The 21,121-nt window shown below is 53.3% G+C and overlaps 1 protein-coding gene across 1 annotated transcript in view; it reads left to right on the top strand.

Annotated features, from left to right (window-relative positions):
- The window catches only part of LOXL2 (lysyl oxidase like 2), a 39,252-nt gene that overhangs the window by 7,824 nt on the left and 10,307 nt on the right, over positions 1-21,121 (top strand). Inside the window, exons 3-6 of the mRNA XM_004591448.2 lie at positions 10,122-10,333; positions 14,828-15,050; positions 17,287-17,470; positions 20,331-20,482. Of these exons, the coding sequence (XP_004591505.2) occupies positions 10,122-10,333; positions 14,828-15,050; positions 17,287-17,470; positions 20,331-20,482 (771 nt within the window). The remainder of the gene's footprint in view (positions 1-10,121; positions 10,334-14,827; positions 15,051-17,286; positions 17,471-20,330; positions 20,483-21,121) is intronic.

Below are 21,121 nucleotides of genomic sequence, written 5' to 3'. Positions count from 1 at the left end.
TAAAATTGTGACCTCAGCTGTAAAGCCCTGGGCCTATGAAAGTGATGAGAGCATCCCTGTCTCTCCTCATCCTTGCTGTGCAGGGGTGTGGGTTAGGCTCTACACACTCCTTGAGGTCACTCCACCAGGACACACCAGAACTCCCCTAGCAGGGACTGGAGAAAATTGCATCTTTCTAGACCAAGTTCATCCCACTCATGGATATGCCAGAGGTGTGAGTCACTCAGTCCTGGAAGCTGGCTGATGGAATTTCACTTGATGAACTAACTGCTTCCCTGGACTCCTGCATCTGTGTGAAGCATCCTGGGGGACCCCTAGAAGAGTCCCCCTCTTTAGCCTGCCGCTGGTTCAAAGCCCTGCGTTTATCCCATTGTGGGACGCCAGAGGCATGAGTCACTGAGCTCTGGGGCCTGACTGATGGAATTTCACTTAATGAGCTACTGTGCCTTCTCCATGCCTCAGGACGCCCTTGAGTGCTCCTGGATGCTCCGCCAGTTGCCCTCTACACATCTCCTTCGGATGACTTGATGACCTTCTGTTCTAGAAAATAGATTCAGAACACCAGAACCTCCGTTTTCTTTTCCCAGGCAGACTGTGCCATGGCCAGCTTGCTGCCTTCATGTCAGTTTTAGACTCCAGAGGAGAAATCCTGGGCTCCAGTTCCATGTAGACAGAAGGCAGAGCTTGCAGCTGCTCTGTGTTCAATAGCTCATCCATCCCAGGTCTCTGGGCACCGTGCTATCAAGCAACAGTTTGGCTGGGCGCAAGGGAGTGACTCGCAGATCCCAAAAAGCTTTCTGCAAAACGAGGAGGAGGCAGGAGCCCATGACAAAGTGTGAAATACTGCTAGTTCTGAGTGAACGGATCTCTTTGAGACCCAGAAAACAGAGTTCCCGGCCAAGCCTCCTGGGATGGCAGAGGCCCTTAAACCTGGAGATGTTGTTTCCTGTCGGTGGTGGGTGGGTAAGTTGGAAAAGGCATTAGATAAGGAGAAATGGCAAATCCAGATGCCCTACTGAGACAGCCTGTTTCCTTTGGCTGGCTTGCACATGGCTGGGGCCAGGTGTTGCGGATCAAGGAACATTTGAATCTTTTTCTCCTTCCTTTGCCTCCTCACCCTCACCCCTCCTTCTTCCCTATTTTTTTTTTTTTTTGTAATGGCTTTCTTGCAAAAAAACAACTAGATTAACTGAACTGGGTGGAAATTGTCAGGCTGTGGAATTTGAGTGTTGCCTGACCCCTGAGGGCCTGCTCGCTGCGCTTTGTAACGGTAGATAGTCTATGATGTCTGGAAGGAGGAGAGAGAGCCAGCAGAAAGCCACTCATTTCCACCGGAGGGAAGATTTCGGTACCGCGCCGTGCGTGCCCTCACGTTCATTCTTCCGACACTGGCTGAGAGCTGAACAAGCCCTTTCTTCTCCCCTTAACCGCAGGGACTGAGGCAGTCCCAGATGTTTAGAATTCCACGACTCCAGGTTTTTATTGGTCACCGTCAGCTGCCAAATGCTTCGACATTGCCCTCTCTGTCCACCTCTGGGTAGGGTGGTCCTGAGGGGAGGGAGGTGGAGGCCCCGAAGCGTGAAAGGAAAGAGTTTCTAGAAGGAACGTCCAGAAAGTCTGGTCTCTCCCCCAGCTGGGAGCTGTATCTCTAAACCCCACTCCCAGAGGTGCTCAGCAGCTTGGGAAAGGCAAGGGGTCTGTTTTGACCTGAATCCATTTGCCGAGAGCCTACCTGTGGCCAAGGCTCGCCGGGTCACCACAGCGAAGAAGCGCCAAGGTGACTTATTTTTCCCGAAATAAAAGTAGGTCACGGCGTCTGGGAAGCAAATGGGGGGGGGGGTTGTGTGAAAGCCAGAACAAGGTTATCGGAAGCTGTGTACCTCCCAGCCAGCCTGGGAACCTGGTTCCCGGCCAGGAGGCTGCGCGTGCTGCCCTCCGGGAACAGCCACTGGTGGTTATTTTTTGAGAGGAAATGAATGAAAGAGCAGTGCCTGCTTTGGGGAAATGGTTCTATGGAGGGGTCAGGAGAATTCCAGGCTGGCTTTAGGGAGCTGAAGCAATGCGTGGTGTGCATTCAAGCCGGGGAGCGTGTGCTCTGGGGCAGCTTGCTGGGTGGCAGTTGCAGAGTGGAGGAAAGTTAGTAAGGAGGGACCAGGGAAAAGGTGCCATTCATAGCAAGGAGGGCCAGCAGAAGTCGTATCCTGACTGGGCAGATCCAATCTGTAGGGAGGTCTGGTGACACCCTGAGGTGGAGAGGCTGGCCATGTTCCACCTGCCTCCACCATGAGCCTGAGTAACTCCTTTGAGTCTTTGACCATGCTAAGTGGTCACTGCCAAGAATCCCCAGGCCTCATGACAGTGAAGCCACTTGCTCAGAGCCTGTTCATTCATTCGCCTGATGCATTTTTTTATAGCACTGAGCCTTCAGTTGGGCCTGCAGAGGAAGGGGGTGATGTCATGGTCAGGTTTGAATCTCGCCACTGGAGCGTCCCACCCAGCAGTGGAGAAATTTCATGACTCATTGCTCCAATACAGTGGAGAGAACTACCAGACCCTCCACCAGGGCTGTGGGGCCCGGGGTTTGCCTCGCATGTGGTCTTTGCACCCGCTACTCCATCATGGCTGGAAGAACTGCAGGTAGAGGGGCCGGCTTCCAGCACAGGTGTTCCCCCCCAGCAGCCCAGGGCTTCCTGCCAAGGACAGAGCTCTTGCCCCTTCTCCAAAGAAGCAGCCTCTGTTGCCTCCCCAAGGGCTTGTTCAAGGTTGGAAAAAGGAAACACTTTTCCAGCAGTGTTGCAAAGCTCTTGATTTACAGGAGGAGGGCACAGACAGACTGCGGCTTTTTCCCCTGGTCGCGTCGGTGTGACCTCAGCTTTCCATGGCACCCCTCCATCTTCCCCCTGCTCTCTGTTTCTGTCTCTGTCTCTCTCACACACATGCCCAGTTTCAACTCCCCTTCCCCCGCCAGGCTCCAATACCCACAGCTGGTGGACAAAAACCATTTGATCCAGCTACAGTCTTAGCCCAGACCACACGACACTCAGATTCCCTGCGTTGATGGTCCAAAGGGACTAATCAAGCCATGTGGCCAGATTCTTCTTTATAGCAACGTGCCTCACGCTGTCCACAGAGAGTGACCTTGATAGAGCCTTCTGGATAAACTCAGTTCGGGGACTATTGGCATCAGATCTGAGGGGATGGAGGAGAAGAGTCCCCTGCAGCTCAGGTGACGAGAACACCAAGACAAAATGCACGTGTCTTTCCTCTCCACCGTGAGTCACACAGGAGACAAGCGAGGATTGCTCGCAATGCGTTTTGCATCCAAAAAAGCATTAAGAGTCTTTACTGAAAAATGTGGAGCTTGGGAGCCTAGCCCCTCTAAGCTAGGCTGAAGTATTTTTTTAAAGATTTATTTATTTTTATTCAAAAGGCAGAGGTACAGAGAGGACACACGCGCGCACACACACACACACACACACTCACACATCTTCTATTTGCTGGTCACTCCCCAAATGGCTGCAATAGTTAGAGCTGGACCATTCCAAAGCCAGGAGCCAGGAATTTCTTCTGGGTCTCCTACATGGGTGCTGGGGACCAAGGACTGGAGTCATCTTCCTCCATTGCTTTCCCAGACCATAATCAGAGAGCTGGATCGGAAGTGGAGCAGCCAGGACTCGAACCAACGCATATATGGGATACTGGTGTCGTAGGCAGAGGTTTAAGCTGTTAAGCCAAGGCGCCAGCTTTTCTCACTGGGTTTTTAAAAGGTGTATTACTGACTCTTTCCAAGGATGTTGAGGACTCACAGTGTGTATGACGAAAGGCTGCGGGCAACTCAAAAATGAATGAGACACAGTTTTTTCCCTGGAAGGAGATGGATGCACAGTACTACATGTGTGGAAAGAGAAAGACGATAGTCAGTGTAAGCCAAGGATTGAATGAGTAACTCTGAAGGCACATGCCAGAGGTGGCAGGAGGGAGAATCTGCTCTGAGTGAGTAGGCTATTTGGGGGCCAGAAAGGGGCATTATGGAAAAAGTAGTGCTATCTCCTCCTTTCTAGGCTAAAAAAAAATGCTTAGGACAGCAAGGATCTGTCCATCTGGTTGACCTGTCTGTCCGAGGTCTCAGGCAGCGCCTGGGACATAGAACGCTGAGGAGATATTTCTCAATGAACGAATGGCATCATTCCTGAGAGCCAGCAGGATTCTAGTAGGCAGAGAGAAGGGCAGAGAGAATTGCAGAGAGTGGCTGGAAGCCTGCAGCATCGAGGGGTTACAGAGGTCTGAGCGAACCATGTGACTGCTCCATCTGTGATTGAAGTAGATGCAGGGGTCGGTGCAGTGGGTCAGAGTGCCCAGCACAGGGGCTGCTGGACAGCATGAGACTGTGAGGCCCAGCTTCTGCCTCCTACAGGGCTCGTTGTCCGTCTGACCAGGCTATTCAACAGTGGGGCTGTGGGAGACTGATGGGAGAGTAGAATGGCACTGTGAGGGGCCAAGTGGGTACCAGAAATGGGGCTAAGAGAGGGTAAGAATAGCACAGTGGGAGGCCCGTGCTGGGCACAGCTGTACCACGTGTGCCTCCAGGGCCTCAAGAAGGAAGTCTGGAGGACATCTCAGATGGAATCAGCTTGGAGTGCTCAGTGCTGGCTGTGGGTCTGCATCCGGAAGGCCGTTCGTTTCCTGTTTATAAATAACAGAAGTCAGAAAGCTGGGGGCTTGGGCTGCAAGATTCTGGGATGTGTCAACAGTGGGGGGAGGTGGCCTGTTCCCTGAGCAGAGGGTGGATAAAACAAACCCACTGCGCCTGCTACTAGGCCGGCTGGAGATGTGGTGTCCCCTGACATGGTTCCCCTCCATTTCTCGCCGACCACAATTCTGACTGCTATAACAGAAAGAGGGAGAAAGATACGTGGGTGGGAAGAGCCTTGCACACAAACCTTCCCAAAAGCCCACTTGCCTCGAGCCGATCAGTTTGGAGACATAGTAGACATGTTGGCCTGCTGGCTCTCTGGCCTGGCTTCTCCCCCTTGCCTCTCACCCTGATGCAATCCGCAGCCAGACTTTCAAAATGGGTGATTTTTCCTCTCTGGCATTAGCCCCAGATTTTCACAGTCTGGAATTGGCAAGCCACTGACCCCCGCTGCAAATGTTAAATGTCACTCGGGCATAAGCTCTGGCGCTCCATCCTTGGCCTTTTTCTCCAGCAAGCCACCTGGCCTGGCTGTGCCTTGATTTCCCTTCTGGAAGTGGGGGATGAGCACATCGGAGCCTTCGGGTGCGCGTGCTGAGTTCTGAAGAGGACAGATTTGGGAGGAATTCTTTCAGGTCCCTCTTGGAGGCCTGGCAGGAAGGACGACCTTCAGGTTGCAGCTTAAAATTTCAAGTGTGTTTCACCAGCTCCTAGGCTCCTCAGCTTAATTTGAAACCAGTAATTTTAGGAACCCATTTGTTTAAAACAAAAAAAGTGTGTATATTTTCCTGTTCCCAAATCTTTCCTTTTGGGGCTGAACTCCTGGGGATAAAAAAATAAAAATAAATAAAGTGACTCCTTGCACTTGTGGTTGTGGAAGGAATTCCACAGCAGTGAGGTAAGGAGGAGGATGTACATGCAACGCATGCGTTTTCTGACTCATGGGGCCCCAGCAGAGCTCGTTAGATGTGCACGCCGGGTGTGTGACACCCAGGCTTTCCCAGCCGGTTGCCCAGCTGGCCTCTGTCCAAGAAGTGCTGGAGCCCAGCTGGCCCTTCACGTACTCAATCCAGGCTGACTCATGGCTGCTGGGGCAGGGTCCTGAATGAAGGATATGACCAGGCTGCCTAGAAGTCTGAGCCCCAAGTAGGTCACCCTGTATCACAGGCCGTGTGCGGGACATGGGGGTGAGGCTGAGTGCTGCCTGCAGCCTGGGCTGGAGCACTGGTCTACAGTCAGACTGCGCTTTCCATTCGGAATCCCCTTTACACTGGGCTGTGTGAGGTTGGGTAAGTGGCAGAACATCACCAGACGTGCTCATGTCAAGTGAGGAATGGACTGTGGGGTTCTCAGCACAAAGATCATTGGTGTTTGGTCAAGGATGGGATGCGCAGGCTGGATTTGGTAAATGGATGGATGGATGGATGGATGGATGAAACAGACCCATATCTTACAGAATGGGAAGGCTGGAGAGAGGAATCAGATGTTTTATTTGTAAAGAAGGACAAAGTCTGTCATGACCACTTCCCTGGGTTTTGGGGGTAGGGGAGAAGCAAATCCCCCACACCTTTTGGTCAGTCACACACAGAGTGACACACACTGCCCACTCAGAGACCCCCAGGAAGGACACATGTACTGCTGTAAGACCGCCATCTGTGCACATACAGAGAGGGGCCCATACCTGTGTGTACACACACAGACACAGACACACACTCACTCCTGCATGCATGTGTCATGAGGCACACAGGTACAAATAGATGTGCACACGTACACATAGAGGCCTGGATGTACCACCACCTTGTAACACCTAAAGAAGGTGCACACACACGCACATATCACCCTATACATGCAGACACACAGAGCACGCACACACGCAGGCCTGCACACGTGTTTGCATTATAAGACACAAACACGTTCACATGCACTCACACACACACACACACACAGAGTTGCACACACCACCATGCACGTATACACAGAGACCTGCATTGATGCATGGCACACCACCTTATACACACAGAGCTTTTCCCACACATGCGCAGTGTGTTGGTGGAAGATCTGGTTCGAATCCTTTCTCTTCTCCAGGCCTCATTGGCCTCACCCTGCAGGTACCTTACTGGCTCTCCCCACAAGTCATAGCTATTTTTCAATTTTCATTCATTTATTTGCACTTTATTTGAAAGAGCAACAGAGACAAAGCGACAGACAGTTCTTCCATCTGCTGCTGCACACCCCAAATGCTCCGCTTTACAGCCAGAGCTGGGCCAGACTGGAGCCAGACCGAGCCCAGACCGCCATGCTATTCTCTCCTCCCAGACTACACACAAGCAGAAGTCTAAAAGCCAAGGCTCAAACCAGGCCTTGTGGTATGGGATGCAGGCCTTCTGAATTAACTACATGCTCACCCCCATCCTCGCAAGCCCTTTTCTTGCGGAGGTCACACATTGTCAAAGCACGAGTGGGCTGGGGTCCTTTTGCCAGCGGGGTCGGCTAAATTCTTGACATCAGGCCTTCCTCCCCTTCCTGTCCTTAGTCAAAGGCCGAGGGCCACGGCTCTCCACTAGCGAGCCTGTCTGCCTGTGTGCTGCCTGCCCACAGCAGGGGACGGATCTGTGGTTGGAATCAGTTCAGCCCAGCCCGCGGGCCCCATGAGGCTACAGGGCTGACGCTGCAATGGTAACTTTCCTTCTGGGCTTCTGAGAGTGACGCATCTCACTGGAACTCCAGCTTTGGTCCCGAGGTGGGCAGAGGCAGGGTTGGAGAGAGGCGGGGGAGAGGGGGCGGGCAGGGGACATGGACTCTGGGCTTGTCCCCATCCACGTGTCTTGGTGGCATGGATCCTGAGCCCTGAATGAAGGCTGTTGAAGAGCCAGACTCCAGGCTGGAGGCTGTCATCCTGCCCCTGGCAGCTTTCCCTGCATTCTGCGTGGAAGGCGCCCAGGGCCAGATGCCCTCACTGCAGGCCACATACTTTCCACCACCTCTCAGAGCTTGTGAGGCATGGCCTGGCTCAAGACCCTGAAGCCAGTGGTGAGGAGACACGAATCCTCGGGCAACCAAATAATAGTTCTGTTCAACCCTGTGGTTCATTTGCATGCTGGCCGGACAGGCCTAGGGCCTTCCTTGGTCACTTGGGTTCCTGCCTTTCCGCCCTACTTCTCCCTCCCTCCCTCCCTACCCTGGCTCAGAATATGTCTCAGGTGGGCCCTGTGGAGGAACTGAGGTCCACTGATACTGTTGTCTGGGACAGATGATCCTGTGCTGCCGAAGGCAGAGGAAGAGGTGGTACACCAGGCACTTGGTGCCAGCTCCAACATCTGGAGCACCTGTTGAGTCCTCTGTGTTGCTGCTAGACTATTGGGTGTTGCAGTCTATCACATCTGAGGATCCCTGTGGACCTGGAGTTGTTTGGGGTGATGGTGGAGGGTGGCAGTGGTGAAGGCCACAGGTCTCTCTCTGAGTCAGAAGGAGTCAAGCAGGCAAGAGCCAAGGTGAGGACTATACGTGGGGCATTTTTTGGTAAGATATATTTTATTTTTACTTGAAAGACAGATTTATAGGGAGAAAAAGAGAGAGAGATCTTCCATATGCTGCTTCATTCCCCAGATGGTCGCATCAGCTACAGCTGGACTAGTTCGAAGCAGGGAGACTGGAGCTTCTTTTGGGTCTCCTTTGTGGGTGCATGGGCCCAAAGACTTGGGCCATCTTCCATGGCTTTTCCAAGCCATTTTCAAGGCGCTGGATCAGAAGTGGAGCAGCCAGGACTCAGACCGTGCCACAGGCAGAATCTTGACTTACTACATCATGACCCCAGCCCTGGGGTTGTGCTTTAGAGGGAGCCATCTGGTGGCTGGAGGCAGGGGACTCAGACAAGGACAGGAGTTGGGGGCGGCTCAGCTGGGGCTTGGGCAGGGGCAGAAAGAGAAGGTGCTACATGTGACGGATTCAGGAGAAGCTTCCCTGGTATGAGGGGCTGGTGTGCTATGCCCTGTGAATGTGTTAAAAATGTCAGTGTGACTCGGGGGACTCCGCCATTGCTGTCATCCGGCTTGGCTCATCCAAGGCGCTCCCCTCCCTCTGCCTGATACTGGGGACTCAGACACACGTAGCTGTAAGCCAAGGGTAGGCGTGTTGCAACTCAGAGTCAGGAGGGGATGGGGAGAGACTTTGTTGTGCCCGCTGTCTTGCCTCCCCTGTAGCCTTCCTCTAGTTCCTCCTGAAGCATCCTGCCAACGAGTACTTTCCATCAACCCTGTTCCCAGCCAGATGTGTTCAACACTGGGAGCCTCTGGCTCCTGTCCCTCCAAGTGCCAAAACTTCTCTGGGCCTCTCTGGGCTGTTTGAAGAGAGGATTGTCCACCTCTAGGGGCTGTGGTAGTGTGCAAGATGGCACTACCAGCTCCTGGATAGATGAAACTACAGGGGATTTTTTTTTCAAGTTTTGCTTTTATTTGAAAAACATAGTTACAGGGAGAGAGAGATTTTTCCATCCACTCATTCATTCCCCAAATGGCTGCAATGGCCAGAGCTGAGCTGGCCCAAAGCTGGGAGCCAGGAGCTTCTTGCAGGTCTCCCACATGGGTTCAGGTGCCCAGGGACTTGGGCCATCCTTCACTACCCTCCCAGGCCATAAGCAGGGTGTTGGATGGGAAGTGAAGCAGCCAGGACTCAGACTGGCAGCCACATGGGAAGTCAGCATCTCAGAGGATTAGTTTGGTATGCCATGGCACTAGCCCCATGAAGTTCCAGTCTTACGGAGAGTTGCGTGGAGGAGGCTACCCACAAACATGGTTTCAGGCATGCACGCAACATGCTTTTGAGCGATAAGCAAAAATCAGGAAATTGTCATACGAGAACGGTCCAAAACCGTGGGCCCCTGCACCTGCGTTGGAGATGTGGAGGAGGCTCTTGGCTCCTGGCTTCGAATTGGCTCAACTGCAGCTGTTGTGGCCATTTGGAGAGTGAATTAGCAGGTGGAAGATCTTTCTCTGTCTCTCCTCTCTATGCATCTACCTTTTAAATAAAATAAAATAAATAAATATTAAAAAAAAAAAGAAAAGAAAAACTTCACAGGACACTCTCTTTGCTATTGGATCTTGAATCCTATGTAGGAGGGGGCTGCTGTTCTCAGCTCTCTGGGTTCATCATGAAGATGTGGGGAGAGCCCCCCTGGGCCCCCCTAGTGTCCTCTGACTACACCAGGTCACTCCTGCACCCGCTCAGATCCCTGCAGGCACACCACCTCCCAGGTGTGGGACTTGAGTACTGTGGCTAGGGTCGCAGGCTCACTGGAAGCATCCGCATGCTCGGTGGGGCTTAAAGGCAGGGCGGCTGGCTTTTGTCACCCAGGGAAGACTTGCTTGGTGCTGCTCCGCCGCCTTGCCAGGATCTTAACCCTCCTGCCTTCCCATGCCTCACTGTTCCCCAGAACCTCAATATCCAGGTGGAAGACATTCGGATCCGGCCCGTCCTCTCGGCCTTCCAGCACCGGCACCCTGTGACAGAGGGCTTCGTGGAGGTGAAGGAGGGCAAGTCTTGGAAACAAATCTGTGACAAGCACTGGACAGCCAAGAACTCCCATGTGGTGTGTGGCATGTTTGGCTTTCCTGCGGAGAGGTCCTACAATACCAAAGCCTACAAGTAAGGGGACAGCCACCTGTGGGGTGGGAGTGGGGATCCTTAGATACTTGCCCCGCCTGGCTCATCAAGAATGGATGCTGGGGCATAGTAGGTTAGGCTGCCACCTGCAGGGCTGATATCCCATACAGGCACCAGCTTAAGTCCCAGCTGCTCCACTTCCAAACTCCCTGTTAATGCCCTTAGGAAAGCAGCAGAAGATGATCCCAGTCCTTGGGCCCCTGCACCCACATGGAGCACCTGGAGGAAGCTCCTTGTTTCTGACAGGCCTAATTCCAGCCATTGTAGCTGTATGGGGAGTGAATAGTGGATGGACAATTCTCTCTCTCTCTCTGTAATTCTGCCTTTCAAATAAATAAAAATATGTGTTGGAGTTTCCGCTGCAGACATGCGTGGAGCTCCTGTGCTGGTCCTGGCACCATGTTCAGGTCCTCACCTTGGCAGCCCTACACACCTGACCCCAGTAATGGCAGAGTGACAGCAGGAGTCAGGGGCAGGGCACAGCCAGCCCAGACCAGTTCACAGGCCACAAAGGCCAAGCAAAGTTAGCACCCCGGCTGGGGAGAGCAAGGTCAGTCCCCCTCCAGAAGAAGGGTTTCCTCGCCCTAGTCTAGCAGTTGATCTGAAGAATCTAAAAACTTTCACACACACCTATGTCACAGCTGGATGATTCAGAACACCCACCACCATGAGTGCCAGGTCAGTGAGTGTATCATTTGAAGAATAAAGTCCTCCCATGTTCAGTCCAGATGCAGTTTCTATTTAATTAATTTATTTGAAGCGCAGAGTTAAGGAAAGTTACAGAGAGAGAGAAAGAGATGAAGAAACGAAAGGCAGACATAAAGAGGCAGATTTGTGTGTGTGTGTTGTATTTCTTATATGAGAAAGGGAGAGAGGTTTTCCATCTGCTGATTCACTCCCCAAATGGCAGCAGCAACTGGACCTATTGGTCCTCTATCAAGCACTTGGGCTATTCTCCACTGCTTTCCCAGGTGCATTAGCAGGGAGCTCAACTGGAATTGGGGCAGACAGGACTTAAACTGACACCTACATGGAATGCTGGCATCACAGGCTGCAGCCTAACCCGTGCTGTCACAACTGGCAGGCGGATCAGAAGTGGGACCAAACCAGTACCCCAGTATGGGATGCTGGAGTTGTGAGCAGTGGTGTAACCTGCTGTGGCAGAAAGACAGCCTCTGTTTTTCTCCTGAAGAAATAATCTTAATGTTGACGTTTATTATTGAGACAAGCTGCCTAAAGCAAAGATTCTGGCTTTCATAATGCAGATCAGAGAGTTACATGGGCTGGGCAGTTTGGCTGGTTGGTGGATTAGTTGGTTAGTTGGTTGGGTGGTTAGTTAATTGGCTTGTTCATTGGTTAGTTGGTTCATTGGTTAGCTGATTGGTTAGTTGGCTAGCTGGTTAGTTAGCTGATTGGTTGGTTGGTTGGATGGATGGATGGTTGATTAGTTGGGTGGTTAGTTGTTTAGCTGGTTGATTACTTAGTTGGATTTTTGGTTAATTGGTTGACTGGTTAGTTTGGTTGGTTAGTTGGTTGCTTGGTTCATTGGTTGGCTGATTAGTTGACTGGTTGGTTGGTTGGTTGGTTGGTTGGTTGATTAGTAAGTGAGTCCACTAGCTAGTTGGTTAATTTGTCGGTTGGTTGGTTGGCTGGCTAGTTAGTTGGTTCACTGAATCATAGATACAAAGGTTCCAAAACTGCCTTGACTGAATGTTGAGGAAGGAACTAGAAGGCTTATTGAAATTGGAATGCTGGAGTAGTTGTGTTCCTTTGAGACAAACTGCCCTGGGAAGGACTAGGAAATATGTGTCTCAACCTTGTGGGCCGGGCCCACAATTAAGTAGGAAGAAATGACATAGATAGGAAACCTACTGAATTCTTTCTTGATCTGTAATAGCAGATAAGTTCTAGGTCAGGGGAACAAAAAAACCTGAATCATGAGAGGCACAGACCCTCAGTCCTTGCCTACCTAGCCCTGCCCATTGGCTGGTATTTGGAGAGTAAGCCTACGGATGGAAAAGCTCTTCTCCCCTCCCTCCCCTTGTCCCTCTCCTTGCCTTTAAAACAAAATGGAAATAAATAAGCAGATAATTTTTTTTAAAGATGAATGCCTTGAATACCCTGTACATGGATGTCAAATTTCTTTTGCACTCTACTATTTCCCCCATGAGCTTTTTGGAAGTGTCGCGTTCTGTTGCTGTTGCTCCCAGCCTCCCCTGAAGGGATCTTGCACCTGGGTGACTGTGTGTTGGGGGAAGTGTGGACTTTTCAGGCAGTTTAGGGAACTGGACTGGACAGCCAGCTCTGAGCTGACTCCTTCCGGAGCCCCCTGGGACACACATATCTGTGTATCACCGCCCCCAGTCAGAGAAAGCAGGAACTGGTGGAGTATCTGCTCTTAAGAGTGTCTGGTTGCAGCAGGACTGCTCAGCAGCTGTCAGGATCCCCCAAATTTTAGCTCAACTTCCTCAGGGAAGAGAGCTAGGGGAACTTTCTACTTTTATCCCCATCAATCTGTGCTTGCTGCTTGCCCGCCACCCCCCACCCCTTGCCCCGCCGGCTTTCCCAGTAGAATTTCAGTCATCCTAGGTTCAGCCCTCCTCCAACCAGGCCTCTCAGGGTCCATCAGGAATGACTCACACCGGGTGGGTAGCAGGGGTCACTGGTGGGTAGTGCATTCCAGACAGCTGACGTCATTGGAGAAAAAGCCAGCTGCCCAGGGAAGGCAGGAGCTGGTCTGGGGTGCCTGGATCTTGAAGAAGAGCTCCCTTGAAGAAGTGTTTCTGGGCAGGGGACAGTCACTGGCCGCCACAGATAGTTGGAAATCACAGGTATTTTGTGAACCAAGGCTCCCTTGGTTGCTGGTATGGTCTGATCAACTCTCATGCAGATAATATATTCTTTTCCCACCCCCCATAAATTAACAAAGTCTGACACAATCCATCACCCCAGTCAGCTTAGGCAAACACTGGTGGTTGCAATTGCTTGGTCAGCTTGCCTCCAGCCTTATCTTCTACACAAACCAATGGGTGTTGCAACCCAGCCATATCCTGCCCACCTCACACTTGGCCTTCACATACACCAGGGGAGTGGCTGCCTAGTCGGAGCAACACGCAATAGCCCCCCACCAGCCCCGCCCTCTGCCCTGTTCCCGTGCTTGCCAGTATGTACCACAAACTGGTCCAGTCTGTCCCACATCCCATTCAGCTCTTGTACATGTCAATGGGCATCGAAGCCTAGTTCAACCCACTCAACCCCACTATCCAGTCCACACACCTGCTGGCGGGTGCCACTCTGTCTAAACATGCCTGCCCCAGTCCTGGTTTTCATGCTCTCCAGTTGGAGCGGCAGCCCAAGAGGGAGGTGCTCATCGTTTCCCTACTGGAGCCACTCCCACTCCTGGATCTTGCACTCTAGGTGGTTCTGCAGTTTACCTTGACAGAGTTTGCCTCCTGTGCCAGCATCTGCCAGCTGATGCTGTGGCAAAGCCTAACCAACCCACACCCACTCTGACTTATGCATGCACCAGTAGGAACAGTTAACCCAGGCTGGCATTTCCCTAATCCAGCTCACATGAGGCCAACAGGTGTTGTAGCCCTGCCTGGCCTGGTCTGCCCCCTTAGCTAATGTATTCTTCAGCCTGACCCTAATGCAGGGACAGAGGTAAACTACAGTTTCCATTGCCTGGGCTGGGGGTTGGCTTGCAGGAAGTGGAGAGGGAGGAGCAGCCACTGGACTTGTCTAGCACTATCTTCATTTCCAAAATTCATTGTCATGGCACCCACAAGTGCACTAGGGGGCATCGGTGTCCCATTTGGACAGAGAAGAGGGGACAGAGACTACAGGGTGTCTCAGGGCAGCCACACCAACAAAGACAGTACCCCACTTCCCAGTCCCTCTGGAACTCACCTTGTCCTCAGGTCTCCCACCCACACTGGACAGTTGGAGTGAGACTGTCTGGTCTGGCCTGCCACACAGGGACCAACATGCAGGCCCCAGACAGCAGAAGTCAGGGGCATTCTCTGCCTTGCCTTTTTCTCTATGTCCCACCCACTCTCATTCAAGACCTAAGTCCTTCTCATGACTCCAACCAAGGAGACTGTGAAATATAATTGTGTGTAACTTAGAGTAAGGAGTGGTACCCAGAGGCATATCAGGACTTGTTTGTGAACTAGGACTAGCTGGTAAGAATGTTTAGCCCTCCTCATTAACCTGTTAGGGGGAGACACAAGAAAAGCTGAAGAGACGAAGCCCCAGTGAATATAAAACGGGGCTGTGCTGAGCAGACACGTGGCTCTCAACTAGCTCATGAGGAACCAGGCCCTGCCTCAGGTTCTCCGAGTCCGGCACCGGGTGGGGTGGGCGCTATACAGTGACCCTGTCGGAGGAGCAGGACTGACCTGTGGGCACAGGGACCCTGTCTGTCTCTGGGGAAAGAAACCCTGATGACCAAGCTCCACTTCTGCTCCCCTACAGAATGGTCGCGGCCCGGAGGAAGCTGCGCTTCTGGCCGTTTTCCATGGACTGCAAGGGCACAGAGGCACACATCTCTAGCTGCAAGCTGGGCCCGCAGGTGTCACTGGACTCCACAAAAAACATCACTTGTGAGAACGGGCAGCCGGCTGTGGTCAGTTGCGTGCCCAGCCAGGTCTTCAGCCCCGATGGACCCTCAAGATTCCGAAAGGCCTACAAACCGGAGGTGAGGAGCAGTGGGTCAGGAGGGGCGGCCACCTGAAATCTGGCAAGGATGTGTGTGTGTGTGTGTGTGTGTGTGTGTGTGTGTGTGTGTGTAAGTATGCAGGAGAGTGTGTGTGTCTTTAAGGAATGTAGGTGTGTATCAGCACCCCTAATACAGTGCACTCCCTGGGGTAAGTGAATTATCCCTGTGTGATAGAGAAGGTACAGAAAATGCACCAGGCCCTGTCATTGCCAGGGGGAGAGTTAGCTTTTCTTTTCTATTCTTCTTTATCTTTACAGCCCCAAAGGGTCTCTGTGTTGTACACGCTGTGGAATCTTCTCATTCAGGGCAGGTGGCTGGGACCACCAGCACATGGGTGGAGGTTTGGGAAGGAGAAGCGATCCGTGTTCAGGGCTGGCTTCAGGTGCCATGGTACTTCGGAGTCATCCCCTGTGGGGATTCCTTGGGGGTTTCCAGGGGTAACAGAGCAGAGGAGGGAGGCTGAGGGTCATGGGGCTTCCACCAGCTGGCCCAGGCTGCAAGGTGAAGACTAGAGTCTTGGGGGGTGAACAGGCCTCCTCTCCCTGCTTCTCCTCCCTGTCAGCCCCTGTAGACCTGCTCTTGGGAAAAGCGTGGTAGCCCTTGTCCAGTGGAAAGGCCACATCCATGTTGAGGTCTCCTCTCATGCATGCCGAGAGCCTAGCCTTCACCAGAGGGTAGGGAAACCATTTCCATTGACTTCTGCCCCTGGATCATCTCAGTCTCCTTGGAGCAGACGTGTGTGGCTGTGCGGCCAGGGGGGTCTTGCATGGTCCTGCCCCTTCCCATTCCCCAGCCAGCCTCACTTGGCCCCAGCCCTTGCTCTAGTTACCACATCCTGCCTCCAGCCCTGACTGTAACGCCTGAGCTCTCCCTCTGAGTCATGTGGGAATGCCCAATCCTACTGTTTTGGAATTCTGCTGCTGTGTGGTCTGAAGTGGAGGAATCAAGTTCATTCCAAATCAATGAGGGAAGAGCAAGCGAGGCTGACATCACCGTTTGCCTGGGTTTCCATTTTCCCACCAGAGCCAGCTGACCCTCTGTCTGGCTGGCCCCTGCTGGGCTGGGCTGGATGCAGGAAGCGGGGGTCACAGAAGGTCCACCTGGTAGGAGGGAGCACCCCACACCTCCCCAGCAGCACACAACTGGACAGTTTGGGAGGGGAGGAGGGGGTGTGAGAAGCAAAGTTTTCCAGAAAACGGCACTAGAGCAAGCAGTTTTTTATTACTGTCTGTCCTTTTTGTGAAACGAGTGGAAGTTGCTGAGGCACAGGGTACCAGTTGCCCAGCTGCACAGCCCCGCTGCCTTTCCTGTGCCTCCTTAGAGCTAGAGAGAGCAGTCCTGGGGTGGGGGAGGTCTACAAGTCTGGGAGCTGTCACACACCCACCCTGCCGTGGGCCGCCCTGCTCGGTGAGACAGAGATGTAGCCTCCGGTGGCTGATCCTTAAGGTGGCCGTGAACGTGAATGTTTGAATCGCCACCTACAACCAGGTCAGCTCCGTCCAATGCCAGAGGCTGGGGGCACTGAGGAGGGCATAAGCCATGGGAGAACAATGCTGTGGTCTGAGCCAAGGCACACAGTAACCCCTGTCTTTGTGTTGAGTCCTGTGAGCATCAGCGATGGGTCAGACTACGCACACATGAGCACACACATACACTCACACGTGAAAGCCCTCATGCATATACTCAAACATGCATACATACATGTGCACACGTATGGACATGTTCACATCATACATGCACATACCTGCACATGAAACACGAGGCTCAGCGCACACAGCAACTGACACCAACCTGTGGGGTCACGATCCAGTTCTCATCTTAGAAGACACGCTCAGGAGCAGGTCTTACTCCTGAGTGACTGAAAGCAGAACCACTCAGGAGGCGGGGGCCTCAGGCCGTCGGTGAACACCGTTGCCAGGTGTAGGCGTGAGCGTGGAGGCTGCTTTCTGTCACAGGCTGGAGGCGCTGGATACTTGGGGGGTGATTCTAGCCTCTGATGTTCCCCCCACTGGGGATCCATGATGGAAGGCTCCCATGTGGGCGCTGCAAAGGGAGCTTGCTCCAAAGCCACCTCTGCCCAACCCCCTTGCTGTCCACTACCCCAGGTGGGCTGGGGGATGTGGGGTGGGACCTGGTAATATGGCAGAGAAGGTGGGAGAGGCAAGCAAGCACCTGAGGAGCACCCCCAGACTTCTGTCTGCTTCTGTTTCTCCAGCAGCCCCTGGTGCGGCTGAGGGGCGGTGCCCAGGTCGGGGAGGGCCGTGTGGAGGTGCTCCGGAACGGAGAATGGGGGACCGTGTGCGACGATAAGTGGGACCTGGTGTCAGCCAGCGTGGTCTGCAGAGAGCTTGGCTTCGGCAGTGCCAAAGAGGCCATCACGGGCTCCAGACTGGGGCAAGGTAAGGAATTGGGAGGCTGTGGGTGGGGCCTCGAGTCAGGAGTGCTCCTGCTCAGACCAAGCTGGTGGTCCCTGTGGACTTTTTGGGTTTTTTCCTCTTGCTTTGCCTCCTCCCTTCAGCAACTGGTGGTGAATGCCAGGCTTCTCCCCTGATAAGCTTGGAGGGATCCTGAACTGCCCACTTTATGGATTTGCAAGCTGAGGCCCAGAGAAGGGAGTTAACAAGCAAGGGAAGACCCCATAGCTGAGGTCAGTGAAGAGTCCAGTGTGGATCTCCCAGCCTCTAACTGCAGGTTGCCTGTAGCCACACGAACCTTCTTGGGGCTCTACCCACAGACCCAGGGGCTCAGGGGTGGCAGGCCAGGCTATGAAGCAGGCCAGAAGCCAGGAAAATAGATGCCTCCTCACGTTCTGCTCAGGTTGCAGCCCTGCAAACATTCCCTCCCGAGAGCAGGATGTCTCTGCTCCAGCGCTGGGAGACACTCATGAGAACGGGCATGGCTTTTATTAAGTGTCCTCAACACGTCTTTCATATGAACCAAGGGGAAAAAGCAGAGGAGGCTTCCACGTGGGATACTCTGCTGGCAGCAGCATTAGAACCCCAAGATGATACTCAGGCAGGGAACAACATGCAAGCAGGTCCCCTCCCTGGCTGCTGAAGGGGGAGCCTTCACCCCAGATCCACTTTGCAGCCCAGCCAGCACCCAGCCCTCCCATCCTGAACTATGGTTTGAGCAAGGAATGTTGTAATTGTTTCCTGCAGAGGGAGTCAGGGCTGCTGTGGCTGGCTAGGGACGTCCTTCTTCTGTCAGGAATGCCATGAGGTCGCTATTGGCGGCCTGGAGGGGGTGTCGTCCCCACCACAAAAGAACATGGGGCTTTCATTCTTCTGGCAGTGGAGCACATCTGGCTGGAGCCCAGGCTCCCAGCAGCGCTGGCATCTGAACGAATGATTCCCTGGGGTTGGGAAGAAGGCTTTGCAAGAGACAGGGACTGCACAGGCTGCTGGAACCCTGGGCAGTCCTGCTGGCAAGGACCTCGGGCCTGACATGCAGCAGGTGAGGACCTGAAGGATGATAGAGAAAAGACCAAAGTTCCTAAATAACTTCTTCCTGTTCACCCATCCCAGCCCCGTCCTGTCCATATCCTGGAATATCTCTTTGCCCCTACTGTCGCACCTGTGCCAGCCTGAAGTCTGAGGGTTTGGGGTAGACTCTGGGGTTACACGTTGTACCACCAGGAGCTGTTCAAATATTCCTATGTGTGTTCTCATAGTTCGCCAATTGTCCAGCACATGGGTCTCTATGGGGCGGTGCCCTAGCACTGAGCAACCAGCAAGCGCTCAGTGACCTGGCTGTTCCATCACTCACAGGCCTGTACTCAGTCACCCAGTTGTTCCCCTGCCCCCACAGGCACCCACGATTTCCAAGGGCCTGTTGAACTCTGGGAAAAAGAAGCCACTGGCACTTGGTGATGCTGTGCCTGACAAGGCACCATTGGGTGATTTATGGTCCCCCGCCACCTGGGTGTGGCCAGCTCCAGCACAGTGGGGAAGTGCCCCTTTGAATGTCAAGGCACAGAGGAGGCTGGGATCTGGCCTGATGTATCAAGGAACCGCACCCACAGCCAGGGGTGGTGAGAGGACACCCGTTGAGAATTAGGTCATCTTCGTTCTTGGCCAACGACTTGCTCAGTGACCTTGAATAACCTTCTGGGCCTTGGCCCTCAGCTCTGTAGACCAAGCTGGCCTCCTGGAAGGGGACTCTAGGTTCACCAGAATGGGTGTAGGTCCCATTCGGGCACTGCCCCTGGCCAAGCCCTACACTGTCATGACCACTCCTTCCCAGAACGTATACTACGTGAGGGGTGGGCCTGCGTCTTCCATCTCCACGTTCTTTCTGTGGAGCCCATGCCTGCACGCAGAGCCTGGGAGGAGTTCCTGCTGCAGAGTATGGAGGAATGAATGAGCACAGGAACACATTTCAGTTAACTAGCCAGGGGACTGCTGAGGTCCCAGTGCTCCTAACCCGTGCTGTCCAGTGAAAATATGTGAAAAAACACATGTCTATTTTGCACTTTCTGATAGCCACATTAAAAGAATAAAACAGGTAGAGTTAATTTTTTAAAAGCTGTATTTGAAGGCAGAGACAGTGCAAAAGAAAGATCTTCCATCCTCTGGTTCATTCCCCCCAGTGACCAAAACACCCAGGACCAGAGCCAGATTCAAGTCAGGAGTCAGAAGTTCCATATGTGTGGGTAGCGGGGCCCAAATACCTGGACCATCATCTGCTGCTTGCCGAGGCACATCCGTGTGATACTGTAATGGGAGAGGAGCAGCTGGAACCTGGAGCAGCGCTCCAGTGTGGTGTTCTGGCATCGCAAGCAGCAGCTCAACAAGCTGGCCTCAGAGTTCATTTTGATCATACACTATCTGGAGTGGGCCTTGGGGCTAGTGATTATCCAGGTGTTGGGATGCCCGTGTCCCATGTCAGAGTACCTGAACTCCATAATGAGTCCCTGCTCCTCACTTTGGCTTCCTGCCAGCGCAGGGCCTGGCTGGCAATGGTGATGGCTCAAGTAGGTGGATGCCTGCCCCCCATGTGGGAGACCTGAATGAAGTCCCAGACCCTATCGTTGGCTTGAGCCTCTGTGTTTCATCCATCAGCCATAACCTGTTAGCTTAAGACTTTGGAGCTTCAGCATCTCCATGATTTAGGGAGTCACGTAATATTCCATCTACAGATTCTGCCTCTAGCAATTTGAGGATGGGATTGGCAGGTTCTCATTTTCTGGAACTTTCTGGCCGGTGCCTTGTCCTCCTCCTGAGGCTGGGATGGCCTGTGTGTGTCTCCTCCGACCAGGAATGGGACCCATCCACCTCAACGAGCTCGAGTGCACAGGGAGCGAGAAGTCCATCATTGACTGCAAGTTCAACACCAAGTCAGAGGGCTGCAGTCACGAGGAAGATGCGGGTGTCAGGTGCAACATCCCTGCTATGGGCTTCCAGAAAAAGGTGAGGGACCCCACCAGGCACCTGGCCACCTGGCCCTGTCCTCCCCTCCCTGCCTTCAGTCGATGACACCCTGTGACTTTCACTACCCTACAGTCACCTCTGGCATTAGGGCCTTGGTGTGTAACTTGGAGAGGAGCGAATCTGGATGCCCCATGCCTTTTTCACACTCCTAACTTTCTACCCCATTACAGATGGGAAAGTGGCTGGATACACCCTCATCAAAGCAGGGTGCAGCCTTCCTATGCCCCATTGGCTGGCATCAGCGTGCTCAGGAAATCATAGCTGCCCTAGCTTCACCCATGTTCAAATGCGCAGGACACTGCCATCAGGAATCAAAGGGACACACCAGGGCAGAGACTTTAGGAAGCCTTAAACATCTCTGGCTTCGGACTGGGTGGTGAGGCAGACTGGACACAGGCCAGATGTTCCTGCCTGGCCTGGAGGCCTCTAGCGGTCCTGTCACCGCTGGTGAACGCAGACCTCCTTTGCAGTCTGGAAAGTTGCCAGGATGCTGGCACCATGGGTGGGGCCCTGGCGTTCTCAAGCTGTGTCCTGCTCTGACTGGGTGCCTCCTGGCCACCTGCTGTGAGGCACTCCAGTCTCCTCCTTTCCCAAACAGCGGCCCTCCCTGCCTGAGCT

The sequence above is a fragment of the Ochotona princeps genome, chromosome 32 (genome assembly GCF_030435755.1).
Source record: "Ochotona princeps isolate mOchPri1 chromosome 32, mOchPri1.hap1, whole genome shotgun sequence".
Classification (NCBI taxonomy): Eukaryota; Metazoa; Chordata; class Mammalia; order Lagomorpha; family Ochotonidae; genus Ochotona; species Ochotona princeps.
Note: the sequence above shows the minus strand (reverse complement) of the source record. Positions and strands in the feature narration are given on the sequence as shown.